At 36.3% G+C, this 13,153-nt stretch overlaps 1 protein-coding gene across 1 annotated transcript in view; it reads left to right on the forward strand.

Moving 5' to 3' along the window:
* FER (FER tyrosine kinase) overlaps window positions 1-13,153 on the forward strand; it is a 180,528-nt gene that overhangs the window by 128,066 nt on the left and 39,309 nt on the right. The window contains exon 16 of the mRNA XM_059833349.1: window positions 8,786-8,909. Within this exon, the coding sequence (XP_059689332.1) occupies window positions 8,786-8,909 (124 nt within the window). The remainder of the gene's footprint in view (window positions 1-8,785; window positions 8,910-13,153) is intronic.

Consider the following 13,153-nt stretch of genomic DNA (forward strand, 5'->3'; position numbering starts at 1 on the left):
GACCGAGCAGGCCCTCTTTTTGACCTTTATTGGAAAAGAGGGCTACACGGCATAAAGTGGAGAAATACCTACAGATCCAGTATAGCTGGTGCTGAGGTAGAGCTGGTACAACCTATTAAATCCTAACTGACTTCTGTGGAATTACTCATATTTTCTGTATGTCTTGATACTTGAGGCTATAGCACCAAATCACAGCTAACTCCATGTATTTCTGCAGTTAGTTGCACTGAAGCCAACAAGCCCATTTATAACTAAAGTCTCAGTGCTGAGACTGAGGTATATATAATTTATTTGTTGGTATAATGTACAATATCCATATTATCTGAGCTTTTCTGCTACATGAATTATCATCTTGAATAAGGGAGAGCTGACGCTGAGAGTAGCTGAAGTACGTGTACGTTATGGCTTACCTGAGCCTAAGGTTAGCCTTGCTCTCTCGGAGGTGCAGCTGATTTCATACACAGGCCTGGAATGCTGATCGATGCTGAAAAAAATGTTAGCTTTCAGTTTCATGTTATGTGATTCAGCTGCTGTGTTTTCTACTTTTTATGGTGGGATTTTTTCGTTTCCTGCTTCTGGAGGCAGTGAGATCTCTATAGAGATCATTTGGGGTTTTTTGCAATTGCTTCTCTTTAGAGATCCCTTAAAACTTTAATAAAGTTTTGCATGATCTGCCCCATTCGTTGTATTGTGCTGACTTTTACAGCAAGTTTCAGATCTGTGTCCTATCTTGCAGTCACATCCTGAATCTTTACTGCATGCTGTCAAAAATCAATGCAACAAAAAAAACCGGTCAGTCAAATTGTAGACAAATTCAAATTAGAGATAAGGTGCAGATTTTTATCAGCGATAGTGGCTGTCTGGCTTTATTTTCCATTCAATTCTTCTATTTTTCTCTGGAAGATAGGCTTTAGTCAAATAAGTTATCTGGCTCAATACCAAGCTGTAGCGAAAGCCAGCTTCTGACTACCCTACAGTTTCTCTTCACACAAATATGACCTCTGTCTGTTTCTCTAGTTTTTGTCTGTCTCTTACTTTATCCTCTCCTCTTGCACTCAGCTAAGCTTCCAGCTTCCATTTTTCTTTGTCTCTACTTCCTGCAACCTGCCGTGCTTCTGCCTATACCGCCTTCTCTCTTGTTGGGTTAAACCAGACACCAACACGTGGATTCCTTCTCTCCATATATGTCCCACTTCACCCTTTCCCCCCCAGCCCTCCTACAGTACACATGCACATGCACACATACATACCGTGTACCTTCTTTCTCCCTTACCCTCTTAGTCTTGTAGATTCATATGTGCCTCTTCCTTCCTATTTGCTGTGTGGTTTCCAGCTGTGAGGTTATTAAGAGAAGAGCGGGAACAGTCAGATTCCTTTGTTGAGGCATAGGTGGTGGGGATTAAAAACTCCTTTCGGCTCAGAGCTTCTCTATTTGATAAAACAAGACCAAAGCCCCACTATACAGTCTTCTTTCATTGTAACATTTGAGACTAGAGTTTGATTTTTATCTTTTCAAATATTTTACTCTTTGATGATACTATATTTTGTATCAAGACTGTACAAAAATAAATCAACAAGTAGATGAAACTAGAAAATCTGTTCAAAAACTGAATAAAACAAACAAACATAAAAAATCAGCAAAATGTTTTGGTAGCTGCAAGAACTTCTGTATGCATCTTATTTCTTTAGTTATTATTTGTTGATATTCCTTCACATTATTTTTGCTTTACCTAGAACAACTTCTAAGTAAAAACATTTATTATTTAATGTGTCTGCATTTGAAAAATGTTCATTTTTTTTATTTAGATTAAAACCCCCTGTTCTTCATGTGTGTTCTGTTTCACATGGGCTATCACTACTTTCTAATCTGGAGTCTCTTACAAGGCTAGTGATTATTGTTTCTGAAGCATAGTCCAACTGGAGGAATTCATGAAACAAAACTGAATGGAAGACTTCTTGGGGGAAGATGATTTTCCTTTTAGTTAATTTCTGAAGTAGGTTGTATCTATGCATTCACAGTCCTATATCCTCACAGCCACAGTACCAAAGCACAGAGTCCAGTTAGTCTGGGCAGGATTATTTTGTGCAGCACAGAGGACAAAGAATGCTGGCTGTTGATGTCTTGCTATGAGTTCTGGTTTCTTCTTGACAGATGATGACAGACTTGGTTTTGGACAGGCTTTTATGCTGTTTTGGAAGGAGTAGTTAATGTGGTAGAATCATTGGCTTCACACGCTAGCTTATTTGATCCGCCTTAAATCTAAGGCAAGGTTGCTGACCATTGTCATTATTTTCCTCATTTCGAATATTGTATGTCTGTAGTCTGTCATCCCATTAAAAGGAAGTGAAATAGCACATGTAATGTGTTGTAATCTTCTCATCTTCGTTTTATTGTAGTGTAGTTATTTTGTGCTAGTGAGTCATCTCCACTGTGGTGTCATCACAGGTCTTCTGCTAAAAGTCATCTGGGTTGCAGTCCTGGTCCAAGCAACATCTTCTCTGTGTTTACCTATTTGCTGCTGCTAATCATGTCCTTGGCTCTCAATGCATGCCATTCTTTTAACTCTTGATCATAGCAACTTCTGTTTGCGTTGCTTAACAGGAAAAATGAATTTTTAACTGGATTTCACAATAGTACTCTGTAGGCAGTTGAAAAAACTTGGGTTTATTTACGGTTTCTGTTACTACTTACATAAAATAAATTTAAAAAGTGAGAGCAGTGCATTACACACAAATGATCCATTAGTTGAAAAGTGAAGGCACACTATTTTAAGGAAAATGAGTGCTTCATCATTTCTAAACCCTTACATTTTTAATAGTTTGTTAAATAGCTGTTTACTTTCTTAAAAAGTTACCTTCTAGAATTGCTACAGATGAATGTTTAGTCTTCTAAAATCATAGTTTTAAGTTCCTGTGTTTGGGTTTGTTTTGTTGATAATGTATATGGGATTAAGATACTGGGCAATAAAGCAACTAAATTTCTTACATTAGTCAAAAGACTGACCATATGTATAAATACTTACAGGTGCAGATAAATGTCATTACAATAATATTATAATAGCTTATAAAACAATTACAAATATTGAGTCATGGAGCTTCTCTGTGTTAGGTGACAGTTAATGTCATGGCCAGAATGTTATGTTAATGTTATGGCCAGAAGCATGCTGCATCTGCATGATTAATGTGTGTATAAATGTAAGAAGAATTAAGCGCACTCTTTAAACAAACTGCTACTTATCAAGGCTGTTTAATAAAGGAAACTGTCCCACTTTATTAAAGCTTATATGCAAATAAGAATATATATAATTCCATACCATTCTTAATAATTGCGATTTTGTTAACACATTTATTAATATTTGTATAATTATTATTGATAACATTATTTAAACGGTGTGATAATATAGAGAGATATATAAATAATGTATGTCTGTATATCTAGATATCAATAAGCGGGAGATTTCCCACCATAATTTCAAAACTGTATTTTAATTATATTCACTATCAATACTGGCTATCAGAATAATGCTGAGAGTGCCTAGAACACGTAGGTAGGTACTGTTCTGGGCATGAGCTCAGGAGAACACTGAAATATGTACTCACAGTTGATTATAAATGCCATTAAAGTCAGAGATTGCCATAACTAAATATCTTGTAAACTGATTTAAGGTATTTCATTGCTGTTTCTTGTATTTTTATTTCTTCTCATAGATCACAGATAGTTTTTTTTCTCTTGCGAAACATTAGCTTACTTTTGTGAGCGCCATTAAGTGAACTGTTATATTGCCATAAAATACTGCTTAACATATAGCATAAAGTTTATGCTATAAAGTATGACCAACACTAGAGGTGCTGATATGTGGTATTTTCACTCTTAAAATTTCTGCATATAGTGAGAAATAGTTCACATTCACAGTGAAATACATGAAGGACTATTTTCAGGAATCCAATTATATCAGGCTGCTCTCATGGAGCTTCTGCTTATGCACTGCATTTTGTCATCTACTTAGTAAAATAATTCTGTTGTATTAGGCAGACACTCAATGACTGTTATTTATCCTCCTGTAAACCCAAAACAGGCAGTTGATTTCTGCTTAGTGATAATACTGTAATGGTCTAATTATTTCTGTAGTACTTACAGTGGCTGGAACAGACCTCATTTCCTTGTAGTGTTGTGTGCCATTAACTGGAATAACAGGTAGCTGTGTAAAATACAATGGAAATTCCACGTATAAGAGAAAGCATTACTTACTATTATGCAGTCATCTAGTTTTGTTTCATTTTTTTCATAGTCTGATTGGTCTGTTTATTTCATTTTTATCAACAGCTATTATATTGGAGATAATGCTCTGACACTATGTGTTCCAAACAGTGAATTAGAGTTTTTTATATTTAAACTTGTTTTAAGAAGCATAAAGATATTACGTAGCTATAGTTCTGTGCTGAAGGGTTTGCAGTGAAATCCTCTTAACTCAGCTTTGAAGGTATTCATGTAGATGCTTTCCTGTGAAGATGAATAGCTGGAACATTGGCCACTGTAGACAGTAAAAGTCAGAATTGACTAGTAAGAGAAATTCTGTTAGTTAAAGGACAGACACTTAAGCCTATGTTGGTATGATAATGATTAGGATAATTAGATTTAACCTAAAATGGCATACCTTGTACAGAATGAAATGTATATCGCTTTGTTCTTTTATTTTGTCTGCATCTAACAATGCCTTCAAATCAATATTGAACAGAGTATTTAAAAGACATTGTTGCTATCTCTATGCAAGGACAGATACAAGAAAACAGAACTGCTAGTGAAAACACCTTTGCTGACTTTTTTCACTATTGAGACTCTAAGACAGGTGTTTTGATGACAGGCATAAAATACACTGTATACAACTTAAGGTATACTGTGCTGGTTTTGCTCAAAACTCTAGAAGTTCATACAGTACATGCCAAACACTGAAAATTAGCAAATCTAAAGCACTTCCTGATGGTATGATTGCATTAGGAAGTTACAGTCTTGTACTCTGTGAGTTTGACATATTCTGATGTAAGGATCTGAGCAGGTTTTAATCCTGTTCAGAAATTGACTGATGAAAATTAGGATCTTGATCTGATTGCCTGAGCATATTAGAAACAAATTTATAACGTGTTATTTCTAATTTTTTTAACGGATATGGTTAGCTTTTCTTTTGATACCTTGTTATCTTTGGTAGCTTGTTATTTGAGAACAGATTTTTTACTGTTGATTGTGGAGAGCAGTAAATAATTTGTACAAAGAATTTGTATGAATTGTGAGGAATATGAATTTAGACTCACACTGAGGTTGTTATAACACTTTTTAAAATACACCTTTCTTACTTAGGACTTGTTCCTTCATTTTTAGTATGGCTGTGTGAGAAGGCATCTTTTTTTTTAGTATATCAAACTGAGCTTATCTGTCTTTTCAGTTCTTCCTGCAGTAAGTTGTTAGAAATTCTCAATCTTCAATATTGGAACATTGGTTAATTGAGGGTAGGGTTTTTTTAGGATAGTCTCATATGTTTTTTCTGTAAGCTTCCTTGATTTACTGTTCTCATTCAAGTAATACCACGATTTGTCAAGACTGGGAGACTTTCAGATTCATAAAGGCGTATAATGATACTTACTAATTAAAAGCTTATTCCTATGTACAGAGCAGTGAGTTCTTACTATATAAACAAAATAATTTTCATCAGCTTGTTTGTATGTGTGGGAGAGGGGAATTGCTTAAAAATTATTGTTAATAATTGTCTGCTGTAACCAGAATAATTCTGTTTACATGTGCAAGAAATGATACATATTTCAATGGAGTGTTTATATTCTAGCAATACCTACTTCTTGCCAGTTACCAGACTACGTTAGTAACCTCTCAGATTAAAGGAAGGGTGACCATTACCCAGTCCGGATTGCAATAGTATTCTGTTCTTTTAAGATTTCATTAGAATTTAAAATTCAGTGTCCCAAGATTCACTCTGTCAGACTTTGGAAATGTAGTGTATGTAACTATCTTTTGTAAAACAGAGGGTATTTCAAATTGGCTTTAGAGTCAAGGGCATCCAGTCAGCTCTTGATTTTCCATCTGTGTGTTACACAGCTTGGGAGTAAAGGGCATTGTGGGCTTCATGCGTGCCAGCAGCATTATTGGTGTATTCAGGATGCAGTATTTTTGTGCTCACCTGAGGGGTCCTGGCTGGCCCAACATGAGAGCATCCAATGCGTTGCAGGTAAAAAAGATCACTCACTTTTGCTTTCACCCTTGCACTTCATTTGTTCTGGCAGTCTAATTTTAAATACTTAGATGATCCACGGTTTTGCATTTTGTGGTTATACAAACCCTTTGTTACTCTTTCAAATTGAAAATAGACTGTATATGCTTTAAACAGACCGTGTTTTGCTGTTATGTGCACTGCTTTTTAAAAATTGCCAGAAGTTTGTCACTGAAGAAAGACTGTGTCAGTTAATTTTATTCACCTGTTCAACTGGAATCAGAGTATTAAGAAAATTGGAGGTCAGTAACTACCAGTGTATCCCAGGAGTCAATATTGGGTCCAGTACTGTTTCACATCTTCATTAATGAGCTAGATGATGGGGCAGAGTGCACCCTCAGCAAGTTTGCAGATGACAGCAAACTGGGAGGAGGGGCTGATAAACCAGAGGGTGGTGCTGCCATCCAGAGGGACCTGGACAGGCTGGAGAAACGGGCTGACAGGAACCTCATGCAGTTCAACAAGGGAAAGTGCAAAGTCCTGCACCTGAACAGGAACAACTCCAGGAACCAGTACATGCTGGGGGCCACCCAGCTGGAAAGCAGCTTTTCAGAAAAGGACCTGGGGGTCCTGGTGGACACCAAGTTGAAGTTATCCTGGGCTACATTAGAAGTGTTGCCAGCAGATCGAGGGAGGTGATCCTTCCCCTCTGCTCAGCGCTGGTGAGGCCACACCTGAAGTACTGCTGGGTCCAGTGCTGGGCACCCCAGTACAAGAGAGACATGGACACACTGGAGAGAGTCCCACAAAGGGCCACCAAGATGATGGAATGGAGCAGCTCAGCTATGAAAAAAAGCTGAGAGAGCTGGGACTGTTCAGGCTGGAGAAGAGAAGGCTCAGGGACATCTTATCAATCTGTATAAGTACCTGAAGGGAGAGTGCAAAGAAGAGCTCTTTTCAGTGGTGCCCAGTGACAGGACCAGAGGCAATGGGCACAGACTGAAACACAGGATGTTCCCTTTGAACATCAGGAAACACTTTTTCCCTGTGAGGGTGAGCGAGCACTGGCACAGGTTGCCCAGAGAGGTTGAGAAGTCTCCATCCTTGGAGATGTTCAAAAGCCATCTGGACATGGTCCTGGGCAGCTGGCTCTAGGTGGCCCTGCTTGAGCAGGGGGTTGGACCAGATGACCTCCAGAGGTCCCTGCCAACCTCAACTATTATATGATTCTGTGAAAATAAAGTGTTTTCTGGCTTTCCTGTAGTATTGCTGTGTTTACAAAAAAAGGAATCAAGGAGAATGGAAACGGTGGGTTTTATCTATAGTTTATCAGGTGCGTATTTTCTGGGAGTTTTCATTAAGGGACAGCCTATAAAGCCATCATATGCAGATCGTTTGCACTAAAAGAAGCCTGGTGCCAGGCAAAATGAATAAACAAAGCAGTTGGCAGTTAAGGTGCTAATCCATTTTACAACTACTTCAACCTAATATTTGAAGGGCATTACAGTTACACTTCATAACAGCAGACTTTCTTTTTTAATATTCTCTCATTTAATTTCTTACAGTATGAAATACAAATAGTAATGGCCTCCTAAGAAAATCCCGTATGAAACTTTTAATCTATAGTATGTTTTCACATTACTAAGAAAAGCAGTATATAAAATTCTGTAACAGTGTGTTACTTGCAAGACAGAATTACTATAGTGAATTCAGTGCAAAGTGAAAGGAAACAAAGACCAGAGCAATGGCTGGCTACACAATAGCAAATAAATAGTGTGATGTGGAAAGCTCCACGATAATTTTTTATCTTTGCCTGGGACAATAAAATATATTTTAGAAAAAATCTTTTCTACAGTTATGTCAATCAGAACATGGCTTTGCAGTGTCCTGCTTATTGTTGTCCTAAATCAGTTTTTCAGAAACTCTTTTTGCAAATTCCCTTTTGGAAGTCCTTCATGCTGACCCCTTCCCCTCCTCTGACAAGAGGACAGCAACTTTGTTCCTCCAAGGCAGAAGACTGTGAAGTCACAGTAATAGTTGTTTGCCTTCAATTACCAGTGTCAAATATGCAGTTAATATTGCCCAAGAAGTAAAACACTGTTACCTCTCCAAACACATCAGTGTAGAATTTGAGAAACACCACTGCAAATGATCAATTAAAAATCAGTTAATCTCATGTAACTAATAGGAACTCACCTCTTTATTCACCATTTTTATAATCCCCTACAGCTACCATTCTGTGATTAGAGAAGTATATTTATTACAAATTATCCATTGTTTTTGTCAGCAGTTTTCGTATAAGTCTGTATTTAGTGTACAGTGGTGAAGATTTTGGGTATATCAAAAACATGCTGTGCAGTTTTCACTTTTAAGCATCTAGTATTTAAGGGAAGTTAGGGAAACTGCATTTTGAAAGGTGAGTTCCTTCCTTTTTTTTAGACTAACCTCAAGCTGATGGGTTGAGGAGAACAGCTAATAACTGCTTTTTATTTGCTCTCGCACCCCTAATGAGAGATAAATGTGAGTATCCTATCTGTCATGTCTTACTGTCAATCTGTCTGTTTTTCTAGGAGGTGATTTCCTGTCCTTTTTAAGAAAAAAGAAGGATGAGCTAAAAACCAAACAGTTGGTGAAATTTTCATTAGATGCTGCTTCTGGTATGGCATATCTTGAATCTAAAAATTGTATACATAGGTAAGGAACATATTTTTTCTCACTGTTGTAATTTTGATCATTGGAAATGCTAGCTGTTTAAGTGTATATGGTGCTTATTATCAACAGGAGTGATCCCTACAATATAAAAAAAAAGACTACACTTTTTCTGAAATCAGGTCATTATTGCTTGTCTATTTCACAACGGTTCTGTTAATTTGGGTAAAAATAAGTACTACATTATTTGATCTGTATAGTTTGTTGCTATTAATATAAGTTAATAATGATTTTTCACCATAATGCTTTGCATTATAAGGAGCACAATTCATACCGTGACAATGAATCATGGCAAATAGCAATCTGTGAGGGTTATATCCTATCTGAAATTTACTGATACTTGCATGGCCAACAAAGAATCAAGTTACATTTGAAGTGTGCCTCAGAAAAATCCACACGTTTCTCAGATAATAAAAGGGAGAAAAACTAGAGTTCCATATATTAAAATATTAATTGCCTGGACTGCTTTCTCTAAAGTCTGGAAGATTATCAGGCATTATGCTCTCAGGGTACCTTATTTCTGTTCCTACCCTTCTGTTTTGTTGTTTTTTCTCCAGTTTGACTCTGCTGTGGAGCTGATTATACTCAGTGTGTATCAAAGGGAACATACTTAATTTCCACCTATTTTTCTCTCAGAATATCACAGTATATGCCCTGCTACAATGATATGGCTGAAATATGAGATGTAAACGTGATGATAAACCACTTTACAGAAAAAATCATTAACAAGTTTTCATTTGTAATATTGATGACTTCCACTTCGCGTTGTAGAACATTTGTAGATGAACTGAGTGCAACTTCACTGACATAATCAGTCCATTTCATATTTAGCACCATTCTGTTGAATGCTGTTATTGGAGACCTCAGTGACATTTCTCTTAGATTTTTATCAACAGTGAATTTTTCAGTTACAGTTATGCAGGTCATGAAGTAGATTTAGCTTTAAAAACATTATTCCAATGTTCAAAACCTGTTTATCAAAAATTTATAAAAAAATAAGTGACATTTATATATTTTTTGCTCTTTTTTGTGTTCAACTTGATTTAAGTAAACTTAAATAGAATAGTAATCTTATGCTGTTTTAAAAACTTGGAAAATTATTCTGAAACACAAGTTAATTGAAACACTTCGGCAAGACCATGATATATAAGAAACACTGAAAGAAAAAAACCCTAGTTCACTATGGAAAACTATGGAATATTCATTTTGGGAAATCCCAGAAAAGTACGGTAAGGACCATGGGGGGAAAATAAGATTCAGGTCCCAGCATTCTGTCGTAGTAGAATGTGTTTCAGGCTGGCTCTGTTTGCCAAGAAAATAACAGTATAAAAATCAGAGCAAGTAACAGCATTAGTGATTTACACTAGCCTCATAAATGCTCTAGTGCTTAATAATTTCTGTAACTGTCAGATAAATGTTAAATCAGAAGTGCCTGTTTAGAAGTCCTGTGTTCTTAGAAAATAAAACCAAGGGGAAAAGTAATAGCTGCATAACTGAAATTTATTAGAACTGTATTGTGTACTGTCTTAGTTGGTAATTGCAATTACTGAAAAAGGGTACGGTATATATTCATTAAACGATAGTGTGATGCCTGCAAAATATAGATAATTTTAGAAACAGTTATTTTGGGAGAAGTGTTATCCCCACCTCCCCCCCCCCCTTTTATTTTTTAACTCTGGAAAAAGGATATCCCTGCTTATCTATGTGGATAAGTACTGTTTTAACTACTACAGATGACAATGTGGCTTCAGTGTATCTCTGAAAAACACACTGGTGGTTAGCAGTGAGTAGGAATAGCTTTTGTTAAGGTGTGTTTACTTCGTAAACTAATTGTGATTCAGAGAATATAATTCAGAAAGAAGACATACGTAGCAATGTCTTACCAATTGAAGATTTCATTGTTTCACTGTTTTCAGTTAGAAAGCTGAATACAAACATCTCATACAGATCTCCAGTCAGGAAAAAGAGCTGTAAACTAATCTATTTTATTAGTGCCATAGACTTGCCAATGCATACAGAGGCAATTCGGGGCGGGGGAGGGGGGGGGGGGGGGCGGTGGTTGTGTTGGTAATACAGGTTAATTAGCTGGTTAATTCGCTAGGAAAGTAGCTCATGAAGTTTTAAAATGTGTTTTACCAAAGGCTAAACTGCATTTTAGTAGGATTAGCATACACAAAATTTTTCTAGGTCTGTTCCCTGTTTGAGGAGTTTGAGCATTTATCCAGGATTTCTGGGCCCCCCGGGGAATGGCTGGAGATAGATTTGTCTAGAAACCCTGTCTGCCATAGAAGCACAGAGCACCTGTGGCTTGCTGGGTACTTTGAACCTGTTGCACACTAGTGGGCACAACACTCTTGGTGCTGTGCTGCAAATACACTGGACAAGGGAATGGCAGGCTGGCACCGAAAAGTCAAACTGTCTAGTGCTTTGTAAGCAAGCTCTTAAGTGTTCAGGACTCAGAACCCCACTGGAGCTTCAGCCCCTCCTTACTCGAGCACTGAAGGTGCAGCTATGTGACTGCATGGTCTGCAGAAGGAATTTGGGAGCCCTTGTTCCCTCCTTTTTAGGTCAGGTAAGACAAATCAGTCATGGGTGAATTTAATGTTGAGAGCATGTAGATTAGAATGGAACAATTTAATTCAAAGTAGGACGAAGATGTAGCACTGCGTAAAAAGAATAGTAACTTTTTGAAAGAAAAATAAACCTGTTCTTTTTTGTCAGAAACTTCGTCAACTGAAAGTGGTTCTCAGGTAAAAAAGAAGTAAGGAAATTAACTAGAGAGAAAATGGACTAAGCAGCAGAATGTTTTTTATTTTGTTTAAAAGCCCATAGACTTTGATTACTGTTGATTAAGAAGGGTCGGCAACATATAATTAGAAATAGTTTCTATTATGTAGGTTGTAGGAAAACAAAATTGTTTTGCATCATGTTATTGTTTTTCTGCAGTATTCTATTTGTTGTTTTAAAGATTTGTTCAGAATCCTCACTTTTTTTAGTAGTTTAGGTGACCATAATTTAGTACCATGTGCATTTGACTTGCTATTAATGTAAAAGTAAAGGCTGCTAAGCAGGTTGTTAAAATTATTTTTAATGCCACTTTTTAGTTATAGCTGCACTAGCTATACTTAGCCTTTATATTTTAAAATCCTACCTAAATCTGTACTGGCTTTCTGAAATTGCTGTTTGAATCAAAGTATGACTTAGCCTTTCAGTAGTGAGGCCAGTATAACAACTAATCTTCTGTTTGTGTTCTATTTCTGTGTGTGCTATGGTGTTTCAGCAGGTGCAAATATAAAGTTAAAATTTGTCAGACTTACAATGCTTAATGCATGTGAATGATTATTTGATCTGCATTTTCATCTCCTCTAGCATCCAGATACCAGTTGTTCTTTGCTCTCTCTTTGTTCTGTTTAAAGAGCAGAAATGAGTGGGCTTAAAGGAAAAAAAAAAAAGCTGCAAGAAATGATGTTATTAAAAGAAAAAAAAAGAGTGGTTGAACATACACAGAAGAATGTGTTCATTTCATCTTCATTTAATTAACATGAGGTTGAAGAATTGTTTCTTGCTTTTCATTTTTACCATATGCTATTGTTTAGATAGTTCCATTTTTTCTGTTAATTAGAAACACAAGATAAGGATGGAGATGTGATAATTTCAGCTGGTTCATTTATGAGTGGTCTTCTTTTCCAGTATCTGATTTGTATGTGATGAATGCATTTGTCTGTAAATTGTATTTATTTTCTAAACCAATCCTGTGGGAGTATAGGAGAGTAGCTGCAACCACCCGATTCAGACAATTCGGAGATACCTATTGTTTGTTTTATTCTCCCCTCTCTTTACCACCATCATTTTGTAATGAAAATAATTCAAATTATGGTAGAACTCAATTGGAAAAATATTTTAATATTGAGAGAAGCAATTTTGTGTAGGATTTCCTCTGTTTTTATCATTTGATAGTTAGTACAACCTTTCAAAATCAAAGATACAGTTAGGTCTTGAACATATTTCTGAGTGGAAAATTGTGTTGTAGCTTTATCTACAAGTAATACATATATAATTCTATTTGAAACTAGCAGAAATATTTTTCTTTTTTTCACTTAGCTACTGTGCTCCTTGATAGTCTTCTGCATGCAGTTTCACTGCTTTACTTGAGAAGTAGATTGATTTTTGCCTTGTTTAAGAGCATTTACAAATACATTAAGAACCAGCTTATTTTTTAAAATAATTTC

Source organism: Gavia stellata, chromosome Z (assembly GCF_030936135.1).
Source record: "Gavia stellata isolate bGavSte3 chromosome Z, bGavSte3.hap2, whole genome shotgun sequence".
NCBI lineage: Eukaryota > Metazoa > Chordata > Aves > Gaviiformes > Gaviidae > Gavia > Gavia stellata.